This window comes from Propithecus coquereli, unplaced genomic scaffold (assembly GCF_000956105.1).
Source record: "Propithecus coquereli isolate 6110/MARCELLA unplaced genomic scaffold, Pcoq_1.0 Scaffold154, whole genome shotgun sequence".
Classification (NCBI taxonomy): Eukaryota; Metazoa; Chordata; class Mammalia; order Primates; family Indriidae; genus Propithecus; species Propithecus coquereli.
Window position 1 is genome coordinate 3,478,877 of NW_012139858.1, and position 18,719 is coordinate 3,497,595.

Consider the following 18,719-nt stretch of genomic DNA (forward strand, 5'->3'; position numbering starts at 1 on the left):
AAAGAGCTAAAAATAGAAATACCATTTGATCCAGCAATCCCACTACTAGGCATCTACCCAAGGGAAAAAAAGACATTCTATAATAAAGACACCTGCACTTGAATGTTTATGGCAGCACAATTCACAATTGCAAAGATGTGGAAACAACCCAAGTGCCCATCAGTACATGAGTGGATTAATAAAATGTGGTATATGTATACCATGGAGTACTACTCAACTACAAAAAACAATGGTGAAATAGCACCTCTTATATTATCCTGGATAGAGCTTGAGCCCATCCTTCAAAGTGAAGTATCTCAAGAATGGAAAAACAAGAACCACATGTACTCGCTATCAAATTGGTACTAACTGATGAACACTTAGGTGCTCACATGGAAGTAATATTCATCGGGTGCCGATCAGGTGGGAGGAGGGTGGTGGAGAGGGTAAGCTCACAAGCAATGGAGGCGGAGCACACTGTATGGGGGATGGGCATGCTTGTAGCTATGGCTTGGGTGAGGCAAAGGCATTATATGTAACCAAAATGTTTGTACCCCCAGAATATTCTGAAATTAAAAAATAAATAAATAAAAAATGCCATGATAGAGCCAGTGGGTTTTCTATTTAGTGATTGAGATAACTGTCTTAGGAGATCATGGTCAGAAAAGGATTTTTTTCCTGGAAGAAAAATTACATTAAAACCAGTTCCCTCTTAGGTGGCTGTATGTGAAAGAGTTTAGCACACTGCCTTACACAAAGTTGGTATTCATGGATGTTGTTTTTCCTTTTTCTTCCTTCTTATCTAATTACGAGAGTTAATGATTCTAGAGATGACTTTCAGTATCTCAATTAGCCATAATGTAGAAAACTATTTATGATTACAAATGGATTAAGTACATAGTTACTTCCACAGTTGTATTTTTAGAAACAGTAAAATGATAAAGCCTCCCCTTACAAAGCTTTGTGAGGATTTAAAAGAGATTACATGCCTGATTAAATTCACAAAACATAAAGTCAAATTTTTCCTAACAAATAGCATCATGCTTGTATACATATGTTCTGCATAAGCAGATTTATGTTTGTGGTAGTCTTTTTAATGAGGAAAAATGAAACAATGATGTTGCCTTTACAACAATAGCCATATCAGAAATCGCTCAGCTAATTACCAATAGAGAATCATAAATGTTCACATTTCCTGAGTGTAAGCAGTGTTGCCAACTCATTTTTAATAAAAGTGCCAGTTCTTACTAAGTCCACTAATTTTGACAATAATGACAGCAATGGAAAATTATCATTAAAGTTGGAGTTTTACAAAAGTGGATTGAAGAAACTCATTCAATCAAATGTTCCTACTCTGGGGGAATCGAGGAGGATTGTCATTGACATCTGTCAGCGTGATGTTCACTGTGGTGGTCCCAGATAATCCTCCCATCTGGCCGCCCATGTCCTTGGCTTGGATCACCACTTGGTACTGTTCCCTATTTTCTCGGTCCATGTTGAGCAAAGCTGTCTTGATGATACCTGTGGATATGAAATTTAGGAGTGGTAAAGGATGTATTAAGAATACTTTGTGGAATCACTTATTTATGCAAACAACCATAAACTGTCACCCACAATATGCAAAACATTATGCAGATGTCCTGGTGATATAAAAATGATTATATACAGCCTTTATACTGAAGGATTTTACAACCAAGCAGGGGAGATAGATACATTAAAAAAAAGCCTGTAATACAAGGAGAATAAAAATAAATACAAGTCAAATCCTGCAATACTATAGACTATTAAATGTTATAAGACTTAATATTATAATTATGTTATAGATATATGATTTTTTTTTTGAGACAGGGTTTTGCTCTGTCTGCTGGGCTAGAGTGCAGTGGCATCATCAAAGTCACTGCAACCTCAAACTCCTGGACTCAAGTGATCCTCCTGCCTCAGCCTCCCCAGTAGCTGGGACTACAGGTGTGTGCCACCATGCCTGGCTAATTTTGCTGTTGTTTGTAGAGATGGGGGTCTCACTCTTACTCAGGCTGGTCTCTAACTCCTGACCTCAAGCCATCTTCCTACCTTGGCCTTCCAAAGTGCTAGGATTATAAACGTGAGATACCACACCTATAGCCATTAAGTGTTATAAGATGATACAGCAAAGTCTAAGTTGACATGGTATAAAGGTATACTACAGTAGTTGCTTGATAAAAGACATTTAGGTGTATTATGAAAAATTGTTAAGAAAGCTCTATACTTGAACTAACTCTTGTGTTTTATGTTACTGAATTGGCTAATTGTTCCTCAAATATACCTACCATAATAAAAGTTCTGAGGATTTTCTAAATCACAAAACTATGGTCTTAAGAAAACACAGCATCTCTCATAATTATCATCTTGTATAATCCTAGAGAATTTAAGTTTTCCTAAAGCTGATGTGAACTTTAGTTCAACTGGTCCCAACAGCAATCAACATTCTTAAGTTAGGTTAAATTTATCTCTATTGTTAGGTAGTTATAAAATAATTAGTTAAAAGAACCTCTAAAAGTTCGCCTAATTTCTATGTAGGGTTTATGCTTAAATTAACTTTCTTTCAAAAATCACCGGAGAAGGCTTTATAACCTTCTCTGGTAGCACGTTCCAGTGCTTAACAACTAATGAAGCTGAAAATATCTTTTTTTATTTTTAACAAGAATACCTCAGACAACAGGTCAATTTTATTCTTATAGTCCTGGCTTCAGTGAAACTGCAGCTGCTTTCTGTTCTCCAGATAATAGTACTTCTCTATTTAAATACAGGAGATCACCTTAGCCTTTTGTCCTTTAAGTCGAATAATTCTAATTTTTCATCCTCATTGTTTTTCAACTCAACATTTTCTTTCTCCTTGGGATTCTTTCCAAGTTCATTGTACCTCTTAACACATGGGTTTCCAACTGGATGTGGTAACCTAGAGAGGTTTTGATTTCTACTAACAATAGTGGATGTTTAAAAAAATGTATAAAAGGAAATTACTGCATTATGACAGCAAAACTTGGTGTAGAATTTACTATGCAATACAAATGGTATTTACTAAAAAACAAATAATTATAAGCTAGCATGATACTTGAAAAAATACAGAAAAATGAAATATTGAAAAGAGGATTCCATAAGGCAATTTCACTTTGATAGGGCTGTATCAGTTAGGATGGGCCAGACAATGATATGACAGCAAATAATGCAAGATCTCAGTGGTTTAGCACAGATAAAGCTTCTTTTTCATTCATGCTCCAAGCAGGCAAGCAGGAACCTCTGCTCATGATACCACTCAGACAGCCAGGCTGCAGACGCCGTCTGAACATTGGTTTCCATGATCACTCCGGCAAGGGGAAGGGAATGTGGTGGATTGTGTACCAGCTCTAAAAGTTTTACTTAAAAGTGACTTGCATCACTGCCACATTTTGTTTGCCCATATAAATCACATAGCCATATCTGGCTCCAGAGCAGAACAGAGAGACACATTCCTACTAAGTAATGAGAAAAAGAAGAATCAAAATATATGTAAACAGGCCTAATAGCTATCAGAAAAGGTTGATCTTTTAGCTTTTCCCCAAACTGGAAGGAAAATAAAGCAATGCATAATTTGTTTGAATCAACCCTATAGAAACACAGTGGATGAAAGATTCATTGCCAGATTTCTTGATTAAAATGATCCAGATGTCATGTTTACAAATGTATCATTAGCATTTGGTAGATGAATGCAAGAAAATTCAATCACACTGATTGTTTTTATTAAAAAATATGCTAGCTCAGCTGAGCATGCCAATTAAAATTACAGACTGAGAAAAAGACGATCAAAAAGGAATTCTAACCTGTTTCTGATTCAACTGAAAAATAGGGCTGTCCCTGTAGAATACTATAGACAACTTTAGCACTGTTCCCGTATGTTGGATCATCAGCATCAGTTGCAGTGACTTGGACAACAAAGGTACCTGTAATGACAGAAACATTAACTGGAAATAAATCAAGGCTTCATTACAATCTTTGATACACACAGGAAAGGAAAGCAGTCTTAATTGTGTGTAAAACTATCATGGCGAGGAAGTGGAGAACTTCTGTAGGATGCTCTGTTAAAAAGCTTTGAATTCTTCAAAAGAATGTGATCGACATTTATAAACATCATAAGGATTAGGTTAAAAAGAAGCATGGAGATGATTATGACTTTGGGTGGCATTGATTCCAACTCGTCTCCAATTGTGGGATTTGAGCGGACCCTTGATATGGTGATTCTTTGAAGTTATCCAGGACTAAGTCAATTAGCATCTTGCATTACTCTGTCCACAAGAATTAATTTAGGAATTGTCCAGTCAGGGGCCACTCATGATTTTGCTGGAAATTCTGTCACAGATACTTTTTCTCCTGGACTGTAATGTGCTGATGTATATTGCAGCAGCTATTTTGTGATCTCAGAAATGCCAGCCTGAGGACAAAGTGGAATAGAACAGAAAACTACAGAGAAACAGCTAGAACTGAGAACAAATCATGTCTGAAGCCCACTTTCCTTTTGGATTTAAGTAATGTAACCAGGAAATACTTTTACTGTTTAAACTAGTTCAAGTTGGGTTTCTTGTTACTTGCCAATAAAAGCATCCTAAGAATTTGAACCTTAAATGTCATAGTTTTGGATTAAAATAAAGAATTAATTGGAAGAACAGAGCATAAAGATCTGGAAGCTGTAATTCCAAAAGACAATTATAATTAAATATACACAGAAGGCTATTATATTTTAGATCATCATTCTTATTTTAGGGATCACAATTGCCTAATAACCTTCAAAGTATCCCTAACCCCCAGACATTCCATGCAAATTTTCATGTATGTGGTTACATGTCTATTTCACTGATGAGAAAGCCCATAGATTTTATCTGATTCTCAAAGGACTGTGACTTTTAAAAAGGATAAGACCCTTTGATTAAGATCATTTTATGGTTGACTTTTGATATTCATATCAGATACACAGTAAGCACACTGCTGCTGTTCTCCTGTCCATGAAAAGGGCAGGGAAGTTACATCTAGAGAATATTAAAATTTCTACATTGCTTTTGTACTATCCAACCAACTTCATTTATTGAACAAATCGATTGCACTATGTTAGGGTTGGATGCTCCGGATGTATAGTGCTGGTGCATGAGACAGAGCACTCAACCCTTTAAGTTGGCCAGGGAGGTGGGGAGAGTGAGAGCATCCTATGATTTCAGAGAGCCAACAGAAGTCAACAAACACTCAAGTTCTTATTTGACATTAATACAAAATTTGACTGCTTTTAGAATGTGATTATCTGGATGTGTTAAGTGCCTGTTAGTTGCCAGATGTGGTACTAGGGGCTCTGTGCTTTTTTTCTCATCTAATCCTCATGATAACCCTTAGGAGTTGACATTTATTATTTATTTTTTTTCTATATACAGAACTGGAGGACCAAAGAAATCAAATAATTTGCTCAAGGCCACATTGCTGGTTATTAGTGGAGATAGTTTCAAATTCAGGTCTTTTTAATAACAAAGTTCATTATTCTTCCTCTGCTATTAGTTGTCTCACTAGCTTTATGGACTTTTCTTTAACATGCCTTTATATATTACAATAATGACATGTTAATTTATGATAATAATGAATATCGACATAGTGCCTGTGTGCAGATTGAAGAAAACCTTCCTTTTCTCAAGACTTGTTACTGCCAGCTACCCCCAACTATTTGTAATACATATTTAATTCTCTAAGGGTTTCAAAAGTGAATGATGCCCCCTAGAAGTTGTACAGCGCACGACCTGTATAGCTGGTTTCAGGTGCCCTGATTGGTGCTGGTGACAAGATTATCCTTTATTAATTCTTCTGCCTCTTACCATCTAGAGGAAAAATTTTTATTTTTCCCCTAATGAACTTTACTCTTTGAAGAATTCCAGCCACCCTCTTTGTTTTGGTGAGGGCTTGTGATTTTTGTAACAAAACAAAGCGGTTTTAAATAATGACACGAGCAATTTTTTTCATGAGAAAATTTTAGATGTTTTATAGTCATTCCTGTGGATTGGGTATTTTCCATGTCTTGGATCTATGAACTACAACATGTCTGGGATCCAACCCATAGAATCATAATAAAGTTGTGTAATTTCAGTCCTTTTGAATTTGACAGAAAATAAAAATAACCTTTACATGAGTAGTCTAAAATTTGTCATTGTCTCCCATGAAGTATTTTAACATGGCTGAGTGATATCAGTATGATTTTTTCCCCTAATTTAAATCTTATTTACCTTCTCCCAATTTAAACAAATTAAATGCACACACATCAAATTTGAAATTGGTAGTGGAATTGTGCATAAAATATTAATTCACACTATTAACGTTATGAAGGTCTCTTAATTTCCACCAAGCCCTAAAGGATATGTCCTCTAGACATCACCTGTATATTGTTTTTGGATATAAAAAAAAGTTTTCTCTGAGTCTTTTTCCCAAACATACAGTTACTTAAAGCCACTGTCCCTGCTCTTTAGACCGGACTGCAAGTTCAGGCTTTTATTTTCTACTGGGGAGAGCCCTACTTGGATACTGACACCAGCGTCGCTGAGAGAAATGGAGGAGGCTGCTGTCTTCCAGCCCAGGAAACGGAGTGGGAGTTCAGGGTGGGAGGAAAAGGAGGTGGTCTTTCTTCCTACCTCCCACCATCACCTGCCACTTTTGATACCTTCATCATTAGAGGAAATGCTGTGAAATGCTGTTTTCTTAAAAACAATAACAAAAAGAGGCTAGAATAATATTGGGAAACACAGTACACTTACAAAAGGGACATACATGGATTGTAAAATTTAGCATCTACATTCATTCAACTCAGTAAATTTGGCTCATGGGATTCCTTACTGGGTGGATGCCCTAGAGGAGAACCCGTTTTTGGCTGAAATCACATCTGACTCACCGACGTCAGACATTTCGGGGACGGTGGCTGTGTAAACCTCCTTGGTGAATATTGGCTCATTGTCGTTGATGTCATGGATTTTGATGATGAATTCAGACTCGGGCTCCACAGGTCTCCCGGTCCTTCTGTTTATAGCTTGAGCTCGAAGGATGTAAACGGGCTTTTCTTCCCTGTCCAGCCTCTTAGTGGCCTGTATGTCGCCTGTGTTTTCATTGATAATGAAGAGATCTCCTGCTCCATCTCCTGAAAGGATATATTTAAGTGATCCATCTCCTCTATCCTGGTCTGAATGTAACTAGTGTAGAAAAAAAAAATTAAAGAAAGTAAAAGTCAAGAATGCGATCCTAAACCGTTTTTGTCTTTATGGTGCATGCTATGTTAACTTTTATTCAATCCTTTCTAAGGCATACAAGTTTTTTTTTTTTTCCTTTTTACTCTTTACATAACCTCTCAGTAGTAAATGCCATTCATTAATGAACATGTTCCCTTATAATCATAGAATCTTCCAGACCTGGAACAGAATTTCGGGGAAAATTTAGTAATCCTTCTTATTTTGAAGAAGAGAAAACTAATAGATTGAGCAGTAGCAAGATGTCCAAGGGCATATTAGGCTGGCTGGAAATTATTTCCACTGTTTCCTTATTTTCACTACAGATTTCACATTCTACGAATACACTCCCCTCCTCACTTATATGTACACAAACATATTAGAGAAGCAATATACATTGAGAAAAGGACTTTGGTTTTAATCAGAGAGATCTGGGTACATTCTGCTTCTACACTAAATTTACTGTCTTGGTGAATTTAGGGAAGCTAGGTAATTTCCTTGGGTCTTTACTGATGGAGATTATAACCACTTTTCTGGGAAGATGTGATTATTTATTTATGGAATTCAACTTGAAGCATTTGAGAAACATCATAAGTGCTGTCAATGGATAATGTCTTGAAAACCACCTGGCTAGATAATTTAGAAGGTCATTTGGAGCAATAACATTTACCATTCATATTGGAAAGGACCTTCTAGTAATTAGAGCTAGCTTAAAACTGAGATAGTCTGTTTTACGAGGTGGTGAGTTCCCTGATCCTGAAGGTAATCAAGCAGAAACTCTGATGATTAACCATCAATGAAATGGGTCTGGGTAAAGGGTTGAATTAAATGAATGCTAAGATACCATGAAAGCAGAAGACGATGATCCTAACTTGGACAAGTAGTCCATGTTTCCTACCCCTAAGATTATTTCCATAGTGTTGAGCTCCCTTTGTTTCCTTTCCCACCCAGCCAAAATTTTGATGGTATCTATAGGTCTTCAAACAATCTAACCCTGTTTACAAATTTTTAAAGAGAGGTTTTTACTGAGGAGGACTATTTATAAGCCCCAGAGTAGTGAGTATGAGTGACATATAGACAAGTGAGTGTTAGTGGGAAGGTTGCTAATCTCTGCCTTGTTGCAGCCACGTCTAAATAGAGCATGGCCTGTGTTACAACAACACGGCAACAACAGCAACAGGTAAAGCAACTCTGCATCCTCTGGATTAATAGGAAATGCTCAGAGCAGCATCTACACATTTGAAAATAGACTCTGAGGGCAAAAAGGGACTTTAAGAAATAATCTAACCTAGTCTTTCTAAATACGTATTCCATGGAATATCATTTACCCAAAATGTTGAGGTTAAGAAATACTTCATATTTTGCCTCTTTCTTGGAGTCATCCATGAACATATCAAAGCTGTGTCTGCAGTTTGAAACTATTGACTTTTTTAAATCTAGCTTTCCCTAACTTTCTTGTTTAAAGAATCCTTTTTGGGTGTGACCCATTTAGATATCTTCCATAATCAATTTTCTAAGAAAGATACTTTGGGAAACATGAACTAATTTAATCCATCGTCGTAGCGTCAAGAAAACCAAGGCTCCAATTCACGTAGTATTTCCAAAATCACACGGCTCATGTGAAAGGAGTCAGAAGATTAGAACTTGAGCACAAGAAGAGGCTTTATAGATTATTTGGTACAGCTTCCTCATTTTTAAAGTGTGTCCAATGCCACACAGCTAAAGCTGGTTAATCGCTCGGTGTTTGGGAAAGAGAATATTATTCACACAATTAGTAGCCTTGAAAGCAATTTGACAGAAATGATGGAAGATAAATGCGAACGGGGAGGAAATTGCTTAGAAGTGAGATGAATGCAATAAGAAATGTAAAACAAGAGCATTCTGTGATTTGTGTAATATGATATGCTAAGGAAACATCGAAACCATGACGACACAGAAAGCCACTGGGGAAAGTTTAACTCTCCATTGTCAAATACTAATGAGTGAAGAAGGCTCTTAAAAAGCTATTTCATTAACCCATGAGAAAGGAAACCAGTGTGACTGCCTGGCAGATCCTTGCTCCAGGGCAGCAGTGGGCAGCGGTATGGCACAGTGTTGGGGGCGCTGTACCTCAGACCTGAGTAGGGGCCACGTTCATTCTCTTGCACTCACCAAGGGTCATAAGACCACAGCAGAGTCAATCAACCTCCCTGAGCCAGAATCCTTGCCCAGAAAACGGGGATAATAAGAGCTACATGCCCAGAAGGTTGTGAAGATCTAATTAGAGACCATCTACAAACAGTACATTAATCTCCACAAAAGCATGCAGTAAAAGTGCGATATGTGTTTTATAAGTTATAAACCACCTTCCAAATTTGAGTTTGCTACTATTATTGGCCCTTAATTCACAATCAGCATATTTTTGCTCTTATTTTGACTTTGAGAACTTTATTTTGAGGACTTTTTGAAAACCCAATTTTATAAACACATGGTATCTCTAAGGTAAAATCTGTTATCAAAAGCCAGTATTCTTCTACCGGGGGCAACTGTTGTCTTTACACGTGATTTATTCCATCATATTCTGCATTCCACTAGATTATACACTCTCCTCGGCCAGTTCTTTCACCACTTTCAGTATGTAATTGTTGCACACTTAGTAGGTGAGTACCGCATCTGGCCACATGATTTATTCAGGTAAAAGTAATCAGAAACTTATTTTTAGCTGTCAAGAGAGACCATTTCGATGACTTACGGAACAAACACCCAAGACGATGTAAAGGTCAGAGGAGACACCAAATAAGAGTGTGAACAGGGATTGCTTTGCAGATCACAATTCTGATTTATCAATATTTGAAAACTAGTGGGAAAATGCATCTCTTCACTCAGGCATTGTCTGATAAAAAAAAAATTTAACCTCCTCCCCCTCCTGCTCCCCAAGTGTATTATCTGGGTCTGGCAGAGTAGACACAGCAGAAACCTCCAGAAGCCTCTGTTTTGTTTTCTCTCCACACTCCTCCCCTTCCGTTGAACTCCCCTGGGGCCAGTTATTTTCTCCATTCTTGGGGAAAAGAGGAAACATAAGACATCAGTGCCTGTGAAAGTGATGGTGACAACCAGACATTAGGGGTTTATTGAGCACTTAGATTTTAATTGGATTTTTTCTTTTGTGATGTCATCCGTCATGGCCACTGTAAATGACAGAAGTTAAACAACAACAAATAAAAGGTTGTAGACTGCCCGAGGCATGTTTTTACTAATTTCAGTTTAATGTGGCTGTTCCATTAACTTTAATCATCTGGTTCACTTTTAACAATTCACCATCAAGCAAAAATTATCCACTTCCTTTCGTAAGTCACATCTCACCTGTGGCTAGTAGGACGTTTTACTAGTGGACTTGCAGCATTTTCTGCCAGAGGGAGCTCTTCTTTGTCTCTCTTTGTGTCTCTGGTTTTTTTTTTTTTTTTTTTAATGCAGCGCCTTGGCAAATAAACACAGGAATCTGGCTGTGGACGTGGCCCCAGGGAGGGTGGCACCAAAACCGTGGCAGCATCTTTGCCTACTGGGTACCATGCTTCCCTGGGGACATAGCACCTTTTTACATTTTCCCTGTGTTGACTCCAAGGTATAACACAAATTATGCAAAATTTTAGCGGTCCATAAAGCAGCTAATGCTGCCACAATGCTCTCATTTCCTGTGTGTCCCTAAGTCACCATCTGAGTCAGTGACCAAGCTGAGCCTTCCAATCATATGTATTGTTGAGACAGAAAACGGAAGCTTATGCACATGCCACACATAGGGATGGCATCTACTACAGCCTTACATGGGCTTAGGGAGGGTGTTCAGTGATGTTTAGCTGAAACGAAAGATTGAGTTATGGCTAACATGCTTGTAGAGTGCAGTACAAATGTGATGTTGCTCTTTATTAAATGTAATGGTTGCCAATCCGAAATGTCATGGGCACAGAACAGTGGTGGTGAAAAGATGCAGCCTGGGATTGAGGGAGAGAAACTAGCATTTACAGCAGAGAGAGAGGGAATACCTTCATGCTGAATAGATTCAATATCACATCAAATTAGCGAAATAAATCTACGATTAAGTTATGCCAAACTGAGGCTTACCTGAATTTATATATATATATGTGTGTGTGTTGATGGCTGTATGTATACATACACCTTTCTATATAATGCACGTACAAATATACATGATGCTAGTAAATATACTTAGTGTTGTAACAGTCAGGGAGAGCCTGTTGGGTAGAGTTTACATCAGGAAGAAATTGAACCTTGTTTGAAGTACATGCCAGGGAGTAGAAGTTCATTCTGTTTTAGAGATTATAGGATTAGGTAAATAAAAATATACTTTAATTAAATTTCATATTACATACTTTACTATGCCATATTTGAGTGTTAATGATTTGGTATGAGTCAACTAATTTGTATCTGATGATTATTTTACAAATTAAAAGGTTGATGGCAGCATATTATTGTGGCAGGGTCCTAGTTGTGGGTCAGCTGGGCCCGTGGCTATTCAGCCTTGTGATTAAGTTTCACAACGTATTAATGATATGTGGGAATGTAAAGGGTGTAACGTCAGTGTCCCTTGCTTACTAGGAACTGGCTGCTCCAGACTTTTCTTTTTTCTTTTTCCCACAGGCTCAGTGTAAGTGAGGCAGTGACCTGGCTTTCACCAGGCTGATAAGGACAATCCTCGAGGGGATGGCAGCCACAAAGTGCAAAGAACCTGGGTTCCAGAATAACCTTACATCTGACCAGTCTATAATGTGAAGTAGAAAAAAAAATGTTACTTCAGCCATTGTATTTTTGAGGTTTCGTGTCGTCGTTATAGCAGTTTTGCCTCTCCCCTAACTCAGTGCGGTTCTCAAAGTGGGGTCCCTGGACCACCAGCATTTGCATCACCTGGGAACCTAGTTAGAAATTCCAATTCTCACCTCCAGAATTGGAAACTTGGGGGGCGTCCACCCAGAAATCTGTGTTTTAGAAGGCTTCCAGGTAATTGTGATGAGTGCTCAAGTTTGAGAACCAGTGCCTTAACGGGTAAAATCATAATGGTTTCAAGCATGGACTGGGGCAAGGGGAAGAAATGGGTGTAAATTCATGCTCTATACTAGTTGTGTAAACTTGGGGAACTTAGTTAACTTCTCCAGCTCTCTGTTTCCTCATCCACATTATGGGAATAATAATGATACTGAATTTGCAAGTAGGTTGCTTTGACAGTTAATAATATAATGTATGTAAAATGCTTAATAGACGGTCTAGCTCAGAGAAAGCCTTTCATACATTCCCTTTGAATTCACAAACATGAATTATTCAAAAGGTGAATTTTGAAGGTGGAAAGATTTGGGACCAAATTCTGACTTTCCTATTAATCAGCTAAATTAATTAAATTATCTTAGTCTTCATTCTGTCCTAAGATAGAACTCATAACAGTTCACTCTGCCAGCTATTCCTCCTCTACCTGCCCCTGAGATCTTGGTTCCCCTTAGGCCTGTGTCTTAGGTCTTTGTCTTTCTCTTTTCACATATTCTCCTCACATGAGCTCATCTGTCTACTTTCATGGACTCGACGACTGTCTATGTACCATCGATGCCCAAATGTATACATAACTCCAGGGCAGACCATTTTCTTGCAGTCCAGAGTCAAGGATATAATTGCCTCAGAGGCAAGATTCTTAGACAACTTACATTCAGCATGTCCCAGTTGACCTCATCACCATCTCTCCAAAACCTTTTCCTCCTCTTGTACGTCCTGTCTCTGTAAAGGCCACCAGGGAATCATCCCCTCTGCTGCCATCCCCCCATTCATTAGGCCACCAACTCCTGTCAATTCTGCCTCTTACCTATATCCTGACTCACCTAATTTTCTCCATTTCCACTGCCGCCCTCCTGGCCCAACCCACCACCTTTTCTCATTGGCCTAAGAACGGCATCCAAACACACACCCAGGCTTCTTCCTTTCTATCTATTTTCCTCTCTGTAAATAGACCGACTTAACACCAACACCGATTCCAAAGATGCCACTCTTTTCTGAACAAATCCATCAGTGTCTTCTCTTTATTTTTGGGATAAAGTCCCCACCCCCACACAGCCTCTGCCCTGTCTTTGACTTCATCCTCCACCATTCTCTCCCTAGCTCTCCTGGTTCTAGCCATACTTTTGCAGCTTTCTGAAGAACATTGCTAGCTTTTTCATAGCTAGACCTTCCTGCATGTGGTCCCCTTGGCATCAAGCCCTTTTAACATCTTCACTTGGTTGATGAAACTCAGACGCCAGGTCTGCTTAATCATTTTCTCCTCTGGAAAGCCTTCCCTAAACTGCTGGTCTAAGTTAGATTCTCCTCCTATATGCTCTCAATTCATTCCCCACTTAGCCATCAGCCCATTCTATTTTTTTTTTTTTTTGATGACTTGTTTTACAGCTGTTTTCCTAGCTAGATTGCAAACTCATAAAAGAAGGAACCAAAACTGTCTGGATCACTTCTGCATTCTCAGCACCCGACATACTGGCACATTAGAGATCTTCAAAAATTAATGATAGCAAAGAATGAATGAATGGATGTTGTAAAGATTAAATTGGATAAGATAGCAATGATCAATGAAGGTTTCTGGCACATAGCAGACAATCGATAAATCTTAGAGTCCTTTATCCCCTTTCTCACTTGACGTTAGGCTAACTCTGTATATCGGGAATATACATTTCTGAAGTCGCCAGATAATTTAGCAGTTACTACCAAACACTAGACACATGGTTTAATCTGAAAAGTCTGAGGGAACAATTCAAGTTGTTTCCTCGGCTCTAAAAAAATTTTCTTTAATAACAAATTCAAACTCAGTGGGATAATAAAACCAACTTGTAATGGATTTGTTGACAAGAACAGACCAGTTATAAGTACATTGAGTTCATTGACCATTATAAATACAGGGGCGCTGGGTCAGAAGGCGCCTGTTCATGGTGAAAAAGCTTCAAGATTTTACTGAACCCTATTTCAAGTATCACCCTGTTGCAGAAACTAATAGAAAATGCTCCATTTCACAGAAACGTTGTTCCATAATAAAATAATTTAACTGTGTCAACCAAGGCCATTTTAAAACACTTATTGGTCTGAAGTGTTGTATACGGCAATGCCTAAAAAAGCATCTAATTCCTGCCTTCTACAAACTTGCAATTTAGGCTTGGAAATACTGAATTATATATAAAAGATACAGAATAAAAGCAAAAATTAAATACTTGAGTACTGTTACTATTAGTTAGGGATAGTAAGCTAAGCTAACTATTAGTTAGGGATAAAAAGCTGAAGAATAGCATAAAAGGAACTTGTAAGTTGGACAAGATGAAGTCAGGGAATGTATAAGCTTTTTGATGGTTTAGGAAGACTTCTTGGAGAAGCTTAGATTTCTGAAGGGAGAAAAATGATTTAGCAATGGTATGAGTGTGTGGCATGGTTTCAAGGCTCAGTGTGGGAGAAAATCAGAAGAGGCCTTGAGTATGTGCCTGGGGTAATAAAAGCCATAAAGTCAGCAAAAATAGAAGCACTCCTTCCCCTGAGTTGCAGGGTCACATATTTTCTCACACTGCACTCAGATGTGCAAGGGAAGATGTAGCTTCCTTTTTTTTGTAGTAGCTTATCCCTCAAGCCCTGGTCCCATTGAATATTAGGAACTCAATATAGGTTGAATATTGATTCAGTAATTTAGTGCAATCTAAAGTCTGCCTGATTCAGTACAGTTTCTATAGATAACTCGTTTAGATAAATCCCAGGCTTTCTGGTTTATTTCTCCTTTTGCTCCTGATTCAGTCCAAGGTGACATCTGGGAGTATGAAGGACACATGACACATGGCCTACGTCAGGGAGGAATCTGGAGGCTTTTGGAGCCAAGGGCAGTTCTTGTCCTTTCCTCTGATCCGCTGGTCTCTGGATAGTATCTCTCATTCATTGATTTCCTCGGTGGCATCTGCGGGTTTGGCGGGTAGAGTCATGACCTCAGCTCTCCAGGGTCCAGGCAACTAGCTTCATCCCACCTCCCCCCGACTCTGCAGTCTGGCTATGACTTCTTTATTGCTCTTGGCACCTGTGGTCCTAGCTACAGGATTGCTTTGTCCTTGGCAGGTACCCTCTATGGGATCAATCCACCCGCTTCTCGCTCCTGGGAACCAACCAGGACTTGTCCCTCACCACATGACTGCCCCAAAGGGAAACGGGAAAAACCTGCTCTGCATTCACCTTTACCCATGACCTTGCCACTGCTCCCCTCTGGGGATCCAGATTCATATATCTCAGGGTGGTAGAAATGAGAGTGTGTTTGGGTATCTGATAGCCAGGAATGTGAAGTCCCTTCCTTGGTTACGGGAATACCCTACCACCCGAGTTTCTGTGGAAGGAAGGGCCCATTCCCTGTACAAACCCTGAGATGATAACGGGGGTGGAAACATGACCTGCAGCCCAGAGCCTGACACAAATAATGCTGGTGACCACGTTTACAGGTGGAATTAGTGGGTTTCATTTTTGTGGACAAGGCCCATCTGTTGATATGTTAAATGAGCCCTAAAAGAATCTAGAAAATATTTTTTTCTCTGAAAAAATCTGGGATCAGGCTGCCTCCATATCCCATGTTCTTTTCTTTTCTTTCTTTCTTTTTTTTTTTTTTTGAGACAGGGCCTTGCTCTGTCACTGGGCTAGGGTGCAGTGGCATCATCATGGCTCACTGCAACCTCAACCTGCTGGGCTCAAGGGATCCTCCTGCCTTGCCCCCCTGAGTAGTTGGGACTACAGGCATGCGCCACCACGCCCGGCTAATTTTTCTATTTTTTGTGGAGATAGGGTCTTACTCTTGCTCAGGCTGGTCTACAACTCCTGGCCTCAGCCTCCCAAAGTGCTAGGATTACAAGCATGAGCCCCCTCGCCCGGCCCCATGTTCTTTTCCTATTAGACCGTGTTACCTCTCATGACCTGAAAAAATTATCTGCTTCTATACAACATAAATAATTTAATTGATTTTCATAACAGTGCAAATATACTATCTTTAAAGTATTCTCTTATGTGATTCATCCTTTTGCAATCGGTCTGGCTGGGATTTGGGAAAATAATAATAGCAGTCATTTATTAAGCCCACACTGTGGGCCAGGAAATGAGCTGAACTCATCACATAGATTATATAATTTGTTACTCTTCATAACCCTCTTCTTATCTGCTTTTAACTTATGAGGAAACTGAGGCAAGATAAGAGGTAAGTAACTTCTCAGCATCACGCAATGAAGAGGACAAGATTGAGTCCAGGAGGTCTAATCTATAACCACGACACAATTTTTTTTCTGCGTATCTTCGTGTTCAGTTCTATGAATACAAAGGCTCACTGTACTGAACAATCTTTTGAGTGCTGAGTTACCAAGATTTATCTAACTCAGTGTTTTTCAACCTGTGCACTATTGACATTTTGGGCTGGACAACTGTTTGTTTTGGAAGCTGTCCTGTGCATTACAGGATGTTCAGCAGCATCCCTGGTCCCTACATGCTGGATGCCGGTAACATCTTCCCAAGTTATGATAACCCAAAATGTCTCCAGATATGGCCAAATGTCCCCTGGGATCACAAAATTTAAAACATCTATCTATCCATCCATCCATCCATCTTTCTATCCTTCCATCTTTCTTCTCACTGTGTACCTTTTAACTTTTAAAATGCACTTAAATAAAACCACAAGGGGTTCTGCATTTGCAAAGATTCCACATGACCCTACTCGATTCAATCTTTTATCTTTTGTTAGATTTAATAACCACTGAAACAGACCTTGTGTTATGCGGAGGAAAATTTTTGACAAAGCGCTAAAAGCAAAAGAATTTTAAGTCTGAACACAAGAGAAATTTATTAATTCCCTCGACATTTATCTTTTACACTCAATATCTTAAATTCAGTGTCAAAAGTACCAGAGTAACTATTACATGAACAAAACTTTGGTGCTATAATAGTGGTAGTAGGCAGAATAATTCCGCCTCCCCCTCCCACCCCCAAAAGATGTCCACATCCTAATTCCTGGAACCTGCGACTGTTACCTTACGTGGCAATAAGGACTTTGCACATGTGATTAAGATACGGATTTTGAGATGGGGAGATTATCCTGCGTCATCCAGGTGAGCCCAATGTGAGCACAGGGGTACAGGAGTCCTTGTAAGTGAAAGAGATGAGGGGGATTAGAGGCAGAGAAGGAAATGTGACCATGAAAGCAGCGGTGAGGAGAGAGAGAGAGAGAGAGAGAGAGAGAGAGAGAGAGAGAATGAATTTGAAGATGCTATGCTGCTGGCTTTGAAGATGGATGAAGAGACCTTGAGCCAAGCAATGCACCTGGCCTCCAGAAGCTGGAAAAGACAAGGAGACGAATCTTCCCCTGGAACCTCCATAAAGACGCCTTGCAGACATCTTGATTTTAGCCCAGTGAAACCCACTGCAGATTTCTGACCTCCAGAACTGTAAGATGATAAATTTACATTGTTTTAAGCCACTAAATTTTTGGTAATTTATTAGTTCTTTATTTCTGGAATTCAAGATGAATGGAAACTGCATGAGGTCCCTCAAGAATTCCACTGGAAGAGGGAAGAAAACAAATTCTAAGTGACCACTTTACTATATATTAGGTACTACAAGAATGCTTTGTGTGGTACATCAGTTAATTCTCACAATGACTCCAGGAGATAACCTTTTTCTCTGTTTTTGCAGATTAGGAAACTGAGATCAGAGAGGTTAAGTAATTTACCCACACAAAGTTAAGTGCAGACCTACAAAGTATACAAGACCTGCTTGACTCCTAAGTCTGTGCTCATTCACATCGAAGCGTACTGCCAAAGCAACTCTCCACGCAATGATTATAAACGTTTCTGGATTCATTGTATTTATTGTATTCGACCCCAGGCTAAGTTATTTGTATATTCTGTTGGCACAAATGATACAAACTATAATAAATGTTATCGTTCATTTGGGATTTATCAATTAAACGAATGCCTTTTGGTTTATCAACTGGATGAGTTATTTCCCCCCAAAAGGCATTGTTTACTGCCTTTTGTTTGGCTTCTAAAGTCCAAAGTCCTTCTTGTCTTGGCAGACCGTGACATTAATCTCAGTTCCTGCTTAGTCTAACATTTTCCTTTTCGAAAAGTCAGTGGTAAATCAAGCTGAGAGCAGACACTCGGTCAAAAATTGATTAGTAAGGCATTGTAACTCACCAGTTATAATCCTACTTTTTTCCTTATAGTGTAATCTCTTCAACAATTGCCAAATCTAGGGACACACACACACACACACACACACACTCCTCCTGCCCGCTCTTTCTTTCCCTCTCTCTCTCTCTGACACATACAACTTGGAGGAAAATATTAATAGATAAAATGCAAACATTTGAGATATGATGATTCAAAAGCAGAAATTTTAAAAATGTGGTCTTTTTTTTTTTTTTATGACAGGGTCTTGCTCTGTCACCTGGGCTAGAGTGCAGTGGTGTCATCA

The 18,719-nt window shown here is 38.9% G+C and overlaps 1 protein-coding gene across 1 annotated transcript in view; it reads right to left on the reverse strand.

The window, feature by feature from the left end:
• CDH6 (cadherin 6, type 2, K-cadherin (fetal kidney)) overlaps positions 1–18,719 on the reverse strand; it is a 60,385-nt gene that overhangs the window by 28,333 nt on the left and 13,333 nt on the right. Inside the window, exons 2-4 of the mRNA XM_012640509.1 lie at positions 6,905–7,199; positions 3,816–3,935; positions 1,333–1,500 (exon numbers count right to left, since the gene is read on the reverse strand). Of these exons, the coding sequence (XP_012495963.1) occupies positions 1,333–1,500; positions 3,816–3,935; positions 6,905–7,199 (583 nt within the window). The remainder of the gene's footprint in view (positions 1–1,332; positions 1,501–3,815; positions 3,936–6,904; positions 7,200–18,719) is intronic.